Here is a 17,828-nt window from a genome sequence, read left to right as displayed (position 1 = left end):
GCGCTTTGAGCATTTTTACTTGGTAAAGATGTTCCGGCTTCCATACAGCGTTCACATTCGTTGCCAGGATCGGTCAAAACAAAAATTTGGTAGGCATGCACAAGTTGGCGCATCGTCCAATCAGCTGCAAGTATTTTACTGAATCTCCCACCTTTCCCCAGCAAATCACCGTGCATGGAGCAGTCCTATATTGATATTGTGGCAAAATCCCCCGAGTCAATCACAATCATCAATCTGGACAATCTATTGCCAGCTTACTGTACATTGGCGTGGGGAGCCAAAAAAGCGGGCTCAGTTCAAATGCAACTGCACTAATAGAAACTAACCAGCAGAGGGTACTGGAACTGCACAAATGCAACTCAATCAAGCTGGCCTTTTGAAAGGGATACTTGACTCATTGAACAATTTTCAGCAGTGAAAAGTTCATATTCATTATTTTTAATGTACAATTAATACCTTTCAAAACTATTTTGTATACTTGCCGTTGACTGATTATGACATCACCTGTGCTGACTGAGGAAGTAGGTAACAGCCAATCCGGCTCACCTGTTTTCTGGGTTTGGTCCGTAAACTGTGCCATGTTTGGTTGTTACCTACTTCCTCAGTCAGCACTGGTGATGTCATCATCAGTCGACAGCAAGTAGAACAATGAATTTTTAAAGGTATTAATTGTGCATAAAAAATAATGAAGTTACAAGATTAATTAGAGACAAAATATGAACTTTTTACGACTGAAAATGGCTGATTGAGTCAAGTATCCCTTTCACAGATGTGCTGCTATCATGGCATGACAATGACGATACGGTGGCAATTTTAATATGGCAATATCCCGAAGACAGCTGCAATAAAGCTCCAGTTAACGGATGGATGGATAAGGCAATATTGCCGTTTATGTCATCATATTTCAAGCGGCTGTCACGGAATGCGCAAGCGGATTAGATGAGCGCCTTCATCTGTGCGACACCGGCTCTTCACCAGCACCAGCGCCGGGACCTGCAACCTGGTCTGTCCGTGTCCCAGTCTGGTCGACTTGCTGGGGCTTTGCCGACTTTGTGTGGAGCGAGTGAAGACGCGGAACGACAGCAGCCCCGCCCCCTCGGACGGAATGGGACTGCTGCTGATGCTGCTGATGTCCGGCTCGGATGGGTTTGGCTGCGGACAACATGTTATTCCTGTCAGCGGACAGACACGATTTTGTCAGGAGCGTTTCGGGAACTTGCCTATTTGCGCCGAGTGTGCCCTCCTGGCCGTGTTCTTGAAGCGGACTGCCTCTTTGATACGTTCCACTTCCTGCTGGTACCGCTTGCGGTCTCTGGCCGCCGCCTCCTTGGCGCCCCTCAGAGCGCCCTCTAGGGATTTCACCCTCTCGGCCGTCGCCCGGAAACGTTTCTCCAGCTTGGGCAGCTCGCAGCGAAGGTCGGCGTTGTCTCCCACCAGCTACGAGGACCAAAGGTCACACTTGAGGTCCATTGGACTGATTTCAAGCACCCGCCGTGAGGAAATTCACATGATTACACTATGATGTAAAGTCAACCCTTAAGATTTGTGGAGCTGGGGGATCAAGACCTGACGCCAATATATATAAAAAAAAAAAAAAAAAAAAAATCACAACCAACCTTAACTCATTTGCGCCCAAAAACGTAGAAATGTGTTCTATTTTAACAGTTTTAAGTGTCCCAAAGATGTATTTATACGTTGTTGTTTTTTTCTGTTTTTCTATGTTTGATCATACAGAGGGCTTTGATGCAGCCGCTCAACTGCACAGAACGGTTCAACCAATGGTAGTTATTAAAAACAGCCAGCAGGTGGCAGCAGACTAAGAGATCAACCAGGGCCATGTTAAAACAAGCTCTTTTTTTCATTGTTTTCACCAGGAATGTGAATAATGATGAAACTTAGCTATATTCTAATGCTGATTGCTGCAAAACGGAAACAGATAGAAATATACTTGAAACAGCCGGAGTTGAAGGGGGTTGCTTCACTCAAAATGGCTGCTGGGAGTGAATGAGTTAATAACTGTCCGTGTTTAGCTTCAACCATACTGCTGAAACTATAGGCCAGACTATGATCCCAAAACTATTTGACATTTCACACTCATATTCAATTGTAGTGTACATCAACCTTGTCCTTAACCCTGATCCTCCAGTCTGTTTTCCTTGTCTCTCATGGCCAAGACAGGTGAGGATGGTTATTAGGCTTCTCCAGAGCTTGCTGATGAGCTGATCATAGGAATCACCTGTGTTGACTGTAGGAAACGGGCTGAATAGTGGTCCCCGAGGACATCACATTTTTTATAGCACTTTACATGATACTCAATGTCAATGTCAACTCGAACCGTTCCAAGTTACTTTTGGTCACCAGATAGGCTGGGGGCACGCAATCGAATATGCCTCAACGTCTATTGAGACGTGGCACAACGAGCAAATTGACAAACATGCTAAACGAGACGTGCACCAAAAGAAAGCCGCGTTCATGTGCAAAAAACAAGTTTCACCTGTTTATGGACTTTACTCAGCTGCTCCAAAGTGTTCTCCAGAAAGACGATCCGTTGCCTCTGAGCCAGGCTGCCGCCGCCGCCCTCGTCGTCCTCGCCGTCCGGACACTGTTGAACAAGTTAGCCGAGCAAAAACCAAAGCCAGACGCCGGACGGCGCCACTCGGCAGTTACCCTGAAGCGACTGCTGATATCCTGGATGAAGAATTTCCTCAGCTTGCTGAGCGTCTCCAATTCTTTGAGCTGTCAGACAAGACGGAGAAAGGTCAGTACGTACGGGTCAGGTTTGACGAGAGGTCGGATGTCAGCCGGTCCAAGCACAAACCACAGTCTCTTCTAGACCCTGCAGGTCCTCCTTGGCTTGCCGCCTCTTTTCCTCCAGGGACCTGAAAACGCCAGAGAAGCTTAGGCCAAGAGGAGGATTCCGAGGGGGATGGATGACAAAAAACCCACATGAGTTTTTGAAGTTTGTCGTCTTTGAGGCGCTCTTCCCGCGTCAGATGATGCAGCTCGGCTTGAAGCTTTCGCACGTCCAGCTGCAGCGTTTCGTTCGAGCTGAAAGAAACAGCTCGACAGTTTGGCCACGGGAGCTCGTTTTGACACCGCAATCGTATCCGGATATGTTTTGCGTACTCTCTAAGCTGCTCGTTGATTCGTCGCCTTTGCTCAATCTCGTCTCGGAGGCGGGACAACTGTTTTTGGTGGACGTCTCGATGGTTCTCCATCTGTTCCTCCAGCGTTCTCTGAAAATCACACCCGGCTTTCCATTTGCAAACAAAATTTGTCGTGGTTTGGTTTGATTTTGTCTGATTTTTTCTTGTTGTGGTCTGTGTTTTGTTATGGTGCCCTTGTGGGCTTCCCCTGTCTCGTTAAACCTGAGTATGTCCACCCCTCCCAATGTGTCAACCAATCAGCACCCTCTGCCACTTGTGTCTTGCCCAGCTGTGTCTCGTTGTGTCAATTAGTGTGTGTCTTTAGTCTCTTGTCTCCCCTCTGTCTGTGTCGGTTCATTGTCTTTTTTTTCAGGGAGGTCATGCTGCCGATTCTGTTCCTTGTCTCGTTTTACCATTTTGGATTTTGTAGTTTTGGTTTCTTAGTTTGTAGCTCATTTTTGCCTCCTCGTTATTGTTTATTAAACATTTTTTTGGACCGCATTCTTTGCCTCCTCGCCCTGCTTCCCTGCATTTGGGTCCACCACCACACCTTTGGCGTAACACAATTTGCCATTTTACTCAACTTGATTTATATAGTGCTCTCTTGCACTTCACTTATTGCAGATACACTCCATCCCGGACGGATTTTCATTTGGGTCCATAACTGTAAATTCCTGGGTGGGAACTTTCACTGGTTCCTGTATCTTAATGCTCACGATATTATACTAACAGTAATAACCAGAAGACTGCATGTTCTCAGTTGAAATATTTACTGGATGCCAGAAAGATAGCTGCGGAGCCCTCTTCTATTAGTATGCGGAAGAGGAACTGATGTATTCAAACTCGTCCCTACGCTTATACTGTCTAGGCCGTCCGCCCACATGGGCGAACGGCTCAGGCTCCTCATGTGAGAATGTGTGACCAGATGGCCTTAACTGGTTTGTACTGGATACGTGTCAGAATGAAGACAGATAGAAAGGCGCCAAGCAAGGACAAATAGCAGCGACACAACGGCCTAGCTCAAGTCATTATCTCATCATTAAGAGTCCTAATATAACACAACTCATACATTACCTCGGGTTGTACCTCAATATTTTGCGGGTTTTTCACAGATGACTATCCCCGGATTTACTGCATTTTTTTTGTTTGTTTTTTTTAAGCATGCAATGCAGATATGATGTTGCTCAGGAATTTTCAAGCCACGTGTTACCTTCATGTCCACAGCGTCCTTCAGTTGGGTCATGTGCTCTTTCTCTTTGTCCATCACGCTCACCTGCTGCAATTGATCTGCAACATGTGGCAGGCCTCAACAAAATTAGCCTGCGCTAAATGTTAGCAATCATGATTAGCTGCACACACAATGACATTTAAGGTAACCAAACATTAGAATAATAATACATCAGATTTATATAGTAACATTTAGTTTGACACATACATCATTATGTCTATATGACACTTGCAACAGTGTCTTAAAAGTCACTTGCAGACTATGGCCACAATAGTCTATGGCTGTGTCTGAATGTGCACACTACTCCCCATGGTGTGCACTACTAACTAAGGGGTCTTGTCATTTTCTAGGGGTGTTCAAATAAAGAAAATGTTTTCATATTTGTAGGTGTCGGTTTGGTCTATGTTAAGCTGCGAAAAAACATTCTTGATATTTGGAGGGGAAAAAAAGCAAATCAAAGACGGGAAAGCCAAACATTTTTTGTGCCGATTTCATTTGAAGGCCATATAGGCCAGAAAAGCAGAGATGTGACGAGCACTGACCTTGAGCATGAAGTTTCGCGACTTCCTCCATCAGAGCGTCCTGACTTTCCTCCAGCTGCCGTTTGCTTTGCTCCATCTTGTGAAGGTCGTCCATTAGCGACACCGTCTTCAGCTCCAGCTACAAACGACACGGACAAGCCGTCGATTGGTGGTTCGAAAGCTACAAAAAACCCATGAATGGCCCAAGCTCGTCCAATTTACAATTCCCCCCAAATCCTGCCCAGAAACAAGTCTCTCTAAAGCAGCTCAAAAGAGACAATAAATCATCAAAAATTTGTTTGGAGCCGCAAAACTTTTGAAGATTGTCATGAAGTAAATAGTGGGGGGAGAAAAGTCGACTAAGTCGACTAAAATTGACTTAAAAAGAAGAAATGGTAGATTCAAAATGAAAAAAGCTCCACTGGACCCATGTTTGCGCTGCCGTCCATGTCTCTACACGGACCTTTTTTGCAAACGCACGCAGTGGACAGGAAGTTATTGAGCTCATTGTAGCTTAAGAGGCAGCTCAGCTTCAGTCGTTTACTCATTGGCTTGTTGAAGCATCGTCTATAAGTGACTTTTAAGACACGATCACGTGTCATGTCTAGACACATATGTGAATGAAATGTTAGTGTTTGTTTAACTTAAATGTAATCGCTAGAGTGCTAATGCTAATCATGATTGCAAACTGTTTAGCATAGGCTAATTTTGTTGATGTTTAATAATGCTCATAATAAATAATTGGTAGTTAAGTGTCTGGTGGTTAGTGTTTGTTTACGTTAAATGCTCATCGCTAGCGCGCTAGAGCAAATCGCAAATCATTTAGCATAGGCTAATTGTGTTGGTGTTCAATAATGCATTATGTACAGAAGAGTAGCTATATCCACTCAATTCAATTTCCGTTCAATTTTTAGTGGATTAACAAAAACAAATGTAATTTTTATTCATTTTTATTCGATGGAATAATCAATCGGTTCATCTATTTGAAAAATATTTTATAGTGTGATCAACTGACCTGCGAGATGGTGATCTGGCTGGCACTGAGCTCCTTGTCGTTGGCTTCCATCTTGTTGATGTTCTGTGCCAAGCTGAACTCCATCTGCTTACTGCGACTCAGCAGCGCCTTCACTTCCGACTTGGTCTTAGTGACGTAGAGACGAGCTGCGGTGAACTCGTCCTCCAACATTCTGCTGGTCTCGGTCACCTTCAGGCACGCACACGGCGAAAAAAGGCTCATTGGCACGCGCCCTCCGAAAGCTTCCTGGCGGTCCATCTCCAACGTTTATGAGGACGATGGCTTTGAGCACGGTTGACGTCATACCGTTTTGAGCTCGGTGGTGCCGAGAGCGGCCCCGATGTCGCTGAGATCTCTTAGGAGAAGACTGAGCATGTCTGCTGATCTCTTCTTGTGATGACTGCTGAGATCCTGCAGTGCCAGCAGTTCCCTGTGGATTTCCTCCAGACTGACCTGAAGCACATAGCGGCAGACAAGTATCCATCCACTTGCGCTTCAACATCCACGTTGAGGCATTCTCAAGTCTGACTTACAGTTTTGTGGGCAAGTTCCTCATTCAGCTGCTGGTTGCAGCAACTCTTGCTCTCCACCTCCTGGCACTTGTGGTCATAGTTCACCGCAAGTTCCTCCAAGGCCTGAAGGACCTCCTTCACTTCTTCTTTGGCCGAGTCGTTGTCCCTCTGCAGACGCGACATTTCCTCCTGCACACGCTGGTAGTCCTGATACATGGACACCAACATCTAGAGGAAGAAGATTGTACAGGATAAAGGTTAGGAACACAAAGACAACGCAACAAGACTCACCTCGCCCTGATCTGTGAGCTGCTGCTTCATAGTTTCCACGGTCTGACTTTGATGGTTGAGTTCTTCATCCTAATCCACAAACGAATAAGGGTCACAGCGGCTTCCCTCGACCAGTCAACTGCAAAGCATCCCAACCTGACCTTTTCATCCAGCTGATGGTACAGGTCTGCGATAAGGGTCTCATATTGCGTCTTCTCCTCATCTGACAGAGGAAGGGGGGCTGGTGCCGAGCTGTCAATCATTGCATCGCTGCTGCTCTTCTTGGCTTTGCTGCTCGGCTGCTGCTGCTCCGCCACAGGTACAGCCTCACCTGGAGATGAAACACCGATTCTGATGAAAATAGAGCTCAACGACGAGATGGCTGACGTGAGCAAGGTGCGCCTCCTCACTCAGCTGTGCCACCAAAACAAGCACCAGGGCGGGTGGGGGCAACTGAGAAGTGCTCTGTTCAAAGAGATACCTGTTATGTTTTTGTGAGGGCTACAGAAAAAACAGGTAGTGGCAGTGGCTTAAAAAGGAAAAGCAGGGAAAATCAACACGCCAATTTATCACAGTGCATGAGGAGGGAAGGGTGGAAGCGCCATGACATGTCTTCCTTTGCCTTTGACCAAAAGTGCACTTGGCCTAGGCTGCAGTTCCTTGACTGACTTCGTGTCGTGTCATAAAGATTTGTGTCCACATGTCTTAGACAGTCAGGTGGAGCGAGGGGACGAGCTGGAGAGAGGAGCTGCCGGTCCGACCCGACAGACCCAAACAGAATGTGAGGGTCTGCACGACATGCCTGGCAGAGCGCACTGTCAAAAGGGGTTTCAAATTCCACCTCTGGCAGAAGTGAACCACAACCCCACGCTGGATAAGCGGAAGAGGATGGATGGATGGGATGGATGGATGGATAGGATTATTACTTGGCCAATAAATTTGATTCTGATTCTGAGCCTAAACCAACTCAGCATCTGTTGTATCAGTTTGTAATTCAGGATTTGACTCTTCTGAGTCTTGAACCTGGAACAAAAGCTTTCCTCACCTTTTCTCCAGCGTTTCAACTCACTCTCCAATTTCTGGATTGTGACGTTCATACTACGAGTCTTCTCCTTCTCCTTCTCGTACTTCTTCTTCCATTCTTCAGCCGTCAGTTCCAGGTTGACCGACACTGTGTTCTTGATGGTCTTTGCCCTGAAGACAAGCAGGGATGCTTTGAAGTCTTGTTGGACTACCAGCAAAAGTGAACGATGTAACTCAGTGGTGTTCAAACTCGGTCCTGCAGTGCCGGAGTCCCGCGGGTTTTGGATGTTTCCCTGCTCCAACGCACCTGTTTCCAGTCAACAGTATCGTTATCGGGCTTATGAAGAGCTTCAGGTGGGAAACATCCGAAACCTGCATGACTCCGGTCCTCGAGGACCAAGTTTGGATACCATTGATGTAGCGGCACTGCGAACCTCTGTCCAAACATTAGCGTGGACTTGGTTTCTGCCTCGTTGTAAACTGATGGCGAGCAACAGATGATGATGGTGGTTCTGCAGTTTCCTCCCAGAGAGTCTTGCAGGATTCGGGTCATTTTACTGTCCCGGTAAGGAACGTGACTTTTCTACAGAAACACAAAAAACAAAAACATCGCTTCCTGTTATTTGAAGCAAAAAAAGTCCAAATGAACTTTTGCATTCCACCAACGCTTGTTATGAGATGGAATCAATGCAACTGATAGCATCGATGATACTCCCGAGTATTATCTTTGTCATTTTTCTTTCTGACAACTGCTGACACCCAATTTACACCGACTGTGGAACAGCCGTGGTGCGTTTTCCGTACGGCATCTGCATGGGACAGCAATTCACACCACGTGCGTTGCGTGTCCAGAAATGTGCACCTGCCAGACCACAAGAGTTCATGCCATAACAACCGTGTATTATAGTCCTATTTTGTAAACAATAGCCGCACTTGCCTGTTGTCAAACGATTATGCTTTTTGGACATTACTTCTGGGACTTCGACCATGGCTCTTCTACTATGGGTAAGTACGTTTTGTGTTTAAATCATGTTATTTTGTCATGTTTAATTTATTCTGAGCTCATTTTTTGTGTTAAATGTCCAACTCACGTCATGCTACGTGGTTAGCTAGCTTCTCTCCCAAAAAAACGAGTTTTCAAACGGTTTTATTTTGAAATATACCGGATTGACCTTGATGCAAGACGCCCGGTTGTGTCATTTCTTCAGCTTTCAGCTTCATGAAAATCCATGCGGCATCCAGAAAAAATAGAACGCTTGCGGAAACCTTCCGCATTGCCGTATCCGTTCCGCACCGCAGCTGGTGTGAATTGACACATAGACTTGAATGCGTTCTATTTGCGGCATCCGTACGGCCGCCATACAGAAAATGCACCGCGTGCTTTCTGCAGTCAGTGTGAATTGGGGTGTTACTTACATGAAAGAAGACTTGCTAAGCATCGGGGAGTCTACTCGCTGCCTTTTTCAACAATCTTCACGGATCCACAAAGTGTTTTTTAATATTCAATGGAATAACTGATTCTAAAAAGATTTGATAATTGACAGCCCTAATTGTTTTGTTGCGATCAAGTTACGGATTTTGGCGACAGGGCTGTCAGGACATCAGGAAGTGAGTCACTGACCGTTCCCTCGCTTAGCGCGGCAATGACGTTCCCCAGAGCGGACAGAGACTTGTTGATGTTTTTGGCTTCATCCAAAACCGCGCCCTCCGCTCCAGTCTTGCTGACCTGGGGGAGCACACGCATGGTCAGTGGGCGAGGAGGGAGCTCAGACCGGAGACGTAAACCTAAGGCCAAGCAACCTTCTCGCTGCCCGCCAGGTCCACCAGGTAAAGTTTTCCTGACAGCTTGGTCTCCGTCTCCACGTTCTCCTGCTTGATGCTGATCAGGAAAATGCTGTGACTGCGAGAGCTGTGCTCGTTCATGTCTGCCGGCACAACAATACGTTGGACTCTGCAAGAACACGGGACTGCAACACGTGATGATGCCGTCGTACTTGTAACGGCGACATGTCGATTGGCTTTTCCCTCGTCGATGACGTCCATGACCTCCTCCGGACTGGAAACGAAGCGCTCCGTACATCCCTGATGGTTGCACAAACTCAAGTGACCGTTGCGAGCGTAAGACTGCGGCAACCACCGCGCAATCTTACCTTTACGAATGGAACTCTGTTTCTGTCCTCGTGAACAGCCAAGTTGGTCTTGGAAACTAAAATAGTGGGAAATATTAATAAACGACTACTAGAAGAACAATAAATGAATCACACAAAGCCAAACTGAGAGAAGAAAACAACACAAAACATCTACGCCAGGACTCGGCAACCTTGTTCAAAGTGGTTCATGCCAAGGCCGACCAGTTGCAAACGCATTGATCAAAAATCTCAAACCAGCAAAAATGTTTTTAGGAATCATTCATTGAAGTGAAGACGCTGATCATCTTAATGATTTCTCACAGCAATTGGGAATCAGACAAATCAATCCAATGTTGATCTCTTTGACAACATTCCTCGGAAGTGACAAGGTGCCATCAACTGGTGAGCTGTTTTACAACGGGCCCGCGGCAAATATGTTTTCAACCCATTTCAAGCACATTCTGGACTGCGTGCAAAATATTGTAGTCGTATACTTGTATAATGCAAACGTTACAAAGTTTCAAAGTCCATTTTGCTTACCGTCCAGCAAGTCTCGGATTTTATCCAAATAGATCTCAAAGTAGGAAACCTGCAGACAGAAGCGGGGACTTCAGCACAATACACTTAGGCAGAAAATACAAATAAATCAGCGTAAACATAAGCATTAATTAGTCATGTATCCATGCATATCAATCATTGTGGGAGACGTCAGCGTTTCTGTTGTTACGTCGGCTACTCAATCATGTCATGTCAAGTTCAACGGCTGACAACTTGTCGTTGCGCTCATCGGTCAGTCGTTACAGTCCAGTTCCATAAATTTGGCAAGTGCTGGCAAGTCCCTCCACTCAGCAGATGGGCCAACGTCCTCGCTCGCCAGACTCTGCGCCTGAAACTTTTGTTTTTGTTTTTCCTGAGCTTGTAAAGGAAGCTGGCTGTCAGTTGACCTATCGGCATCAGACACACTGCATTCTTATTGGCTCACAGTTAAGACGACAAAGATGAAGGTGATGCTTGATGAAGAAGAAAATGATGATGAAGATGATGATGATGAAAAAAATAGGAAGATCTGACGAAAGAACACAAGACTTATGAAAAACTAACCAGCTATTTTGTTAAGTTTCAACTCTTCCCTGAAAAAATTGCCACTTTATGTTGAGCAATGATGATTTGATAGCACTTTGTATGAATATTTTTGCATTAAGTACTTTATCGGGCATTTTGGACAGTCACGTGATCATCGCGACGTATCGCGTACGTAAAATACACATTAAATGAATGACAACAAAGAACTCACGAGGAATGAATGCGTCCCAAGGCGGACATCAAAGGTGGAATTTCGCTTGACAGCAAAGAAACCCTTCTTCACGGAGGACTCGCCAAATATTTGTTTCCAACCGAAAGTCGGATAAAACTGGCAGATCCAGCCCCCGGCGAGTCAAAGTGGACGGTAAACATCCGGGTGACTTGTACTATGCTAGGCTAAGCTACATGTCGTATGCTAAGCACACTTTAGCCCACATTAGGAGCGGCCACCCCCCATACGGAATGACATGAAACCGGTCGCATTGAGGACTTGACTCTGAACAGTATTTGGGATGGAAGACGTCTTTTTCTTGCTCATTTTTCAGCAAATTCCATTCCATTGAAATGAGCGAAAGTGACCAGGAACATGGCATTCACCATGGTACGTTTGAATTCTCATACTTAATCGGTTTAAAATAAAATTCAGGGAATAATATGCCAGAGATATTTGCACTTTTATTCTTTGTACACAATGCCTAATCCAATACTGGAAAATGATTAATAAGTGGTGTATCGCTTTAAACTACTGTTGACGGAGTGCCGATGACGGACGAACATCCCGGCCGCTGGCAAATGACGGAGCACCTAAATTATCTGAGGCACACCTTTGCTAAGTTTCCAAAGTGTGCTTCTATCAAGTCAAGATTACGCATTGACATAAATTTTAACTGTAGATATCGGCTGTGGCCGCCGAAACCTCCAGTTGCGCTCAGATCTGATGGGGTGAAAGTACAGTAAGGTCATTCCACAGCCGAGTCCGGCAGTCTCGGCCAAGACCAAAAACGATTTGTCTAGAAATGGTTCATTGGTTATAAAACAGACTCCCGTCTAGCTCGGGCACGTGGATCGACTCTTGCCAGCCGCTGAACTTTGAATCTTGATAACTGAGTCCAGAAATGGGGGGATGGATCCGGCAGCCGTGGTTCCCCTCACGGTCCAAAGCAGATCTGGCCACGTCGCGAAGACCCAAATCCAGCCATGATGGGAAAATGCTCGGAAAACATCAAACAAAGGGAGCGCTTGAAGGAAGGGCACATGGGCTGCCCTACCAGCCCATGTGACGCTTTGGACCTCACTTGGAAGAAAAACGTCTGACGAATTGTGGTATCGCTCTGGTGCGACTCATCACCTTAATGTGGAATTCCAAGTTCTCGTCCATGGAGTAGATGTGGTCAAAGATGTCGCTGGCGATGCGAGGAATGATTCCCATCAGCCGAGGGTCGTGAAGCTGCCCCTGAAACACACACAAGCGTTTTGAGCCATGCCGGCCGACCGGCTAGCAAGCGCTTCGCCGCCGCTTTGGTGGCTCACCTCCATGGTGTGCGTCTTTCCTGACGACGTCTGGCCGTACGCGAAGATGGTTCCGTTGTAACCGCCCAACACATCTGAAAGGCACATGCATGTGTCAACCAAATGTTCGTGTTTGTTTAACTTAACTGTAATTGCAGGTGTGCTAATGCTAATTACGAACTGTTTAGCATAGGCTAATTTTTTTGCTGATACTCATAATAAATAATTGGTAGTTTTATCAACTCAATTGAGCTCATGTCAATGTAATGGCGTATGTGTGAACTGGTTAGTGGTTCATGTTTGTTTACTTGAGCTAGCATAAGAACACTACTGTAGATGGCCCAAGGTGGAGTCGGCAGCGTCGGCCAACTGAGGACAGAACTGTGCTCTGGTTTGGTTTGCTGTGCTATCGTTGGATGACTTACTTAAACACTTGCTGAATTCGGGACGGATTTACAAATTGATTGCTTTATTACAAACCTTATTAACGTGGATATGATTTTTAAATTGCAGATTTTTTTTTAACGCAGCATAGTTGTTTATGTCATCTGTAACAACAAAAATGAAAATCGGGTAAGATTTTGGGAGAGTTTCAATTTCAAAGTTCGTTCTCCATTGACTGTAATGTTATGAATGATCGAGCAGCCCTGTCCCAAGATGGCCGCCCTGTGACAATGTTACTTAGTTCAATCTTCTCACAGCACGCACAATACATCTGGTGTTCTTTACCATCTATGATAGCTAGTATGCTAATACTAATCACGATGATTAACCATATAGTGTAGAGTGTTTTTATTGGTGTTTAATAATGTTCATCCCCAAAAGATAATAATGATTAGTTATATCCACACTATTCAACTCGCGTTCAACGTCATAGAGGCCAAAGTCAAACTGGAGAGAAAGGAAAGAAACGGCGTCAGTCGGCTGCCATTTCATTCAACAACCAGGAAGAAACTGCAGCTGACAGTACGCCTCCTACTTTTCACTCCTGCTTGCACGTCACGTTCAACTTTCAAAGTCAGACTTGACTGGCGACCCCAAGTGGACAAAAACAAGACCTGCACCCGGCAAGTATCTGTTGCACTGCTTGATGGGTGGTCAAGTCATCGTTATTTATGTAGCGCATTGAAAAGCAGACATGAAATGTCAAATTCTCTGTTGCTCGCCATGGTTTTAATGTCCACCATAAACCATAATTGCTGTACATTATATTTTTAATAGTGCTGTCAAACGATTAAATTTTTTAATCTGATTAATCACACTTTTAAATTTTGATTAATCACGATTAATCAGCTAAATTGCTCGCGTATTTGCATAATATAAAATAAATACAAAATACTGTAATATTTTGACATTAACGCATTTTATTATCTGAATGTCATTTGCAAACATTGATTAAATGCATGTACGCAATTGCATGCATGCGTGTATTGTTCAAAACGTAACAGCATCATAACAATTGGGTGCAATTCAGCAATTAATTAAACGGAAATTACTTTTGTTTTATCTAATGTCCCGACGGGGTGTTTTTGAAAGCGAAATTTACCACCGAGCACACCAACTGGAGTCACCCCGCTCATTTTGGAACAACAGGCATAGGAAATGCCGTGCATTGACCTAATCACCGACCTGTGCAGCCTTCAATGGAACCATCCGCGGTTACGTTCAAGGCTCAAGTGCGGTCCAAAAAAATAGTGCGATTAATATGCGTTAATATGTGATTAATTTAACTTTTTTCTATGATTAATTAATCTATTAACGCTTTAACTTTGACAGCCCTAATTTTTAAGGAAGTTGATGCGAGCTCAGCTCAAACATGATTTTACTATCAAAATTTTTCTTTTTTAATGACTGATTCTCATTTGCATTTTCTGCATGTGGAGGAAAATTGTTCATCTATTTAATTAAAAAGCTAATTTTTGTGTGAAGTTAAAAAAAAAAGGTACGCCAACAGTATAAATGACATCATGTAGCAAAACCGAGTGCACCGCTTGCCTCCGACCAGGAGGGGCGCTCTCAACTAGTCTGTGACGAGAGGAGCAACGCGATGACGTCAGTGATGGGAGACTCGTCCGTCATTCGGATGCACTCTCTTGCATACGTTTCGCATAGCGCTTGTCCTCACGGGCCTGCCGGATTCGAAGCCCCAACCTGAAGACTGCGGCAAACATGCCAAGCGTCGGAGCGCCAGCCCATTCGGGTCTCACCTTTGACGATGTGGCGGGCGCAAGTTTCGTAGACTTGCAGCTGCTCGCTGTTGGGAGCCAGAACTCGGTCAAACACGTAAGGCTTCCCCTGAAACGCAGGAAGCGCCCCATCAAAATAAGACCTGCATCGTGATTGGGACTCCTCCACTATGCAATTCACATGACAATTTATTGTGCCAATGCTGAAAAGTGTCTGATTCCAAGGGGACGGCTGGGAGGGCTTATTTAGTTCCTACCAACCTTTTGTTTGCCCAGTCCAACAAGAAAACAACGGCGGGCCAAAAATGACAAAAATCAAACAAATAAATAAATAAATAACACGGTTATAAAAATAAATAAATAAAAACATAAAAAATATATTATACATACACAGGGTTATTATTGTTTTGGAATTTTCATTTGATTTCGTTTTGAGTTTTGTTTTTTTAAATTGAGTTAGTTTTAATTAGTTTTCAGGGTGGTTCTGTTATTAATTTTTTGTTATTTAATAAATGCTTCCTTTTAGTTTAATTTTAGTATTAGTTTTAGTTTAAAAAAAATGCATACTACTTGTGCACAATATTGGGAGCGACGTCATCTTTTGGTGCTTTTCTATTGGCTGCTGAGAGATGACGTCACTTCTGTGTGACACACTTTCAAATGTCCTTATACCGGCGGTTAATATCAAAATAAATCGACTTCAAATCACATTTCAAATCATCCCCAAAGGCTCATGCATTAAAAATTTATGACCAAAGACGAAAACAAAGGACATTTTTGCTATAATTAGTTAATTTTAGTTCGTTTTGTAAACATCAAATGTAGTTTCAGTTAGCTTTCGTTTTTGAAAAAGCATTTTCCTTATTTTATTTCATTAATGAAATTGTTTGTTGAATTTTAGTTTGTTTTTTCGTTAGTTTTAGTTTCACTAAAATAAAAACGAGATTTACAAAATGAAAATAAATACACAAATGCCAAAAATAAATACAACAATAAATATAATATATATATATATATATATATATATATATATATATATATATATATATATATATATATATCAACAAATAAAAACGCTGCTCTCATAGTCATGCTTCAGAAGTTGTCAGCATGAAATGTTATTCAAATGAGGGGGCGGTTCTATGCGTCTTCAAATGTACTTTTATTTATGTTTTGTTTATTTACGTTGATATAACTTGTTTGAATTTATTTTTTTAATTGTATATCCGTATTTATTCATTTAGGCATTTTTGGTCCTCCTAGGAAAACATGGCAAGGCTATTTTTTTTTCTCTATCTGGCATCTGCCTAGATCACGGGTCAGAATCCGGTCCTTTAGGGCCTGAATCCTGCATGTTTTTGAGGTTTCTCTACTCCAACACACCTGATTTGATCATCAGGATCATTGTCAGGCTCCTGCAGAGCTTGTTGATGAGCTTAGATATGAATCAGCTGTGTTGAACGTGGGAACCCTTGAAAACATGCAGGACTCAGGCCCTCGAGGACCTGACTTTGACACCACTGGATCAGCAAAGGTTGAATGAAGGCAAATGGACCAGTTTCCTTTGTTGAATTTCTTTTTTTATTCACAGGGTTTGTTTTGTTTTTGTTTTTTTTGCATCTTTTGGTTGTCTTCTTCTTCCCAAATACAAAAATAGTACCGTTTGAGTGACTTGAATGAAACGGAACCATTTGCTTGCAAGAAATGACACCAACAATCAATCAATATTGTTGCGGCTGTACAAGGCGGGGTCACGACCAATCAAGGCAATCAACGTTCAACGTGCAGTGTGCTGTAACCATGACAACGTAAGCTCATGGGCGTGCGTGCGTGTGTGTGTGTGTACGCGCATCCGCCTTTGTTTACCCTGGCAGGAAAGCAAAAAAACAACAAAAAAAACGCATCTATATTGATCAAGCATTGGTCAGTGAATGTTTGTAAAGGCGTGACATGATGTTGGTGTGGAGAGGCTTAATTGTGCTCTGCATGCTTTGCTTACTGAATTCCTTCCTTGCTTGCTTGCTTGCACTTACCGCCAGCACCACCGTGTCGTCGCCGTTGAATTTGGGGACGGACTTGTCTCCGCGGCTCCTCTCCGCCTCGTTCAGCGGCCGGAAGCGGCACATCACCTTCACTCCGCACAAGCCGCATGACGAGCCGCCCTCGGCCGCGCCCGACATCCTCGACACCGAAATCCTCGCCTGCAATCAAATCTGACTGGCGTCTTGTGGATTCGAGGCGTCGTCAGCAATCAGCATCCAGAAGCGGCCAAGCCCGCTAGGAATTGTGGGACATGCAGTCCTCTCGCTGCATGCATGTGTGCGCAGCTCTCAAATGAAGACGACACTCGCGGTGAGCTCCAGTGGGCCAAGAATTGGAAGTTGGGAAAAAAAAAATATTACGGCAACCAAAACACTGGATACACGTCAGTTGTGTACTTTCTGACATCTCATACAATTGTGTATGTGTATGTTTTTTTTTTTTTTTTTTTTTTTTTTTTTAAATCTTAAATCATTTTAAATACAATATTAGTAATATAATATATAAGTGTATATAATAATATAAGTGTCTGTCAAATCACGCTGGCATAGATAGATGAAGAAAGATTTGTCCTAAATCGACGACTGACTTAAGTGAAATTTTTGGGGGCTGGAATGAACAGTTTGAGGTATCAAATCAATGTTGTTGTTGTTTTTTTTTATGCCATAATGCATTGGTTTTAGTCTGCTCAATGTTCCTTCTTATGTGGGTTTAGGTGGTCTTTGAAAATAACGTTTGCATCTTCTCTTGTAATTTGTTGCTATAGAAACTGAATTCAATTTCAATACTAGGTAGGGAAAAAAGTCGAAACAAATAAGGAAAAAAAAATATGATGATTTCAAAATTCAAGGTTTGCGTAGGGAATTTGCATATAGGGAAAAACAACGAAGGGAATTTTTGGATAATATTTACTGATTGATCGGTCTCTGGCTTCATTTGAGATTGATATCTTTTCCTATCATTCGATTCATCTCCATATATTTTAGTATTTTGATTTTTTTTAAATTTAGATATCTACAATTTTTCTATCCAACTATCTCTTTATTTCTCTTGACATCTATTGCTTATCCGTCTATATAATAGTATTGTATGATGCAAGTTTGCTCCAAACTCCCAATCACCCCTTTGCCCATTTGTTGCAAAGACAGAAGTTGATTTGAGCCCCG

The 17,828-nt window shown here is 43.7% G+C and overlaps 1 protein-coding gene and 1 long non-coding RNA gene across 3 annotated transcripts; one reads left to right on the top strand and one right to left on the bottom strand.

Annotated features, from left to right (window-relative positions):
• On the bottom strand, positions 1 to 17,023 carry LOC144030619 (kinesin heavy chain-like). Of its 2 annotated transcripts, XM_077537063.1 has the most exons (25): positions 16,656 to 17,015; positions 14,644 to 14,731; positions 12,458 to 12,531; positions 12,276 to 12,380; positions 10,385 to 10,433; positions 9,866 to 9,921; positions 9,710 to 9,797; positions 9,516 to 9,640; positions 9,337 to 9,441; positions 8,150 to 8,298; positions 7,738 to 7,886; positions 6,854 to 7,023; positions 6,714 to 6,782; positions 6,444 to 6,650; positions 6,217 to 6,363; positions 5,911 to 6,099; positions 4,917 to 5,034; positions 4,357 to 4,433; positions 3,127 to 3,236; positions 2,947 to 3,048; positions 2,819 to 2,879; positions 2,668 to 2,736; positions 2,495 to 2,602; positions 1,221 to 1,437; positions 1 to 1,152 (listed from the first exon to the last, which is right to left on the bottom strand). In XM_077537063.1, exons 1-25 carry the CDS (start codon positions 16,800 to 16,802, stop codon positions 950 to 952), a joined length of 2,982 nt encoding a protein of 993 aa, XP_077393189.1. In that variant the 5' UTR covers positions 16,803 to 17,015; the 3' UTR covers positions 1 to 949. The 2 variants fall into 2 exon arrangements, with proteins under 2 accessions (XP_077393189.1, XP_077393190.1); XM_077537064.1 differs by lacking the exons at positions 1 to 1,152; positions 1,221 to 1,437 and adding an exon at positions 1,479 to 2,245 and having other exon boundaries at positions 16,656 to 17,023.
• On the top strand, positions 16,151 to 16,957 carry LOC144030623 (uncharacterized). Its single transcript, XR_013287304.1, has 2 exons — positions 16,151 to 16,430; positions 16,662 to 16,957. It is a non-coding gene; the product is annotated as an uncharacterized LOC144030623 (long non-coding RNA).
• Positions 17,024 to 17,828: the final 805 nt, after the last annotated feature.

Source organism: Festucalex cinctus, chromosome 11 (assembly GCF_051991245.1).
Source record: "Festucalex cinctus isolate MCC-2025b chromosome 11, RoL_Fcin_1.0, whole genome shotgun sequence".
Lineage (NCBI taxonomy): Eukaryota > Metazoa > Chordata > Actinopteri > Syngnathiformes > Syngnathidae > Festucalex > Festucalex cinctus.
This window is presented reverse-complemented; position numbering and strand designations above follow the sequence as displayed.

Coding starts and splice junctions, on each gene's coding strand:
- LOC144030619 (XM_077537063.1), bottom strand. CDS start 16,802: ATGTCGGGCGCGGCCGAGGGCGGCTCGTCATGCGGCTTGTGCGGAGTG. Junction 5,035..5,910: donor GCCAGATCACCATCTCGCAG/GTCAGTTGATCA, acceptor TGTCGTTTGTAG/CTGGAGCTGAAGACGGTGTC. Junction 1,153..1,220: donor GGCACACTCGGCGCAAATAG/GCAAGTTCCCGA, acceptor TGTTGTCCGCAG/CCAAACCCATCCGAGCCGGA.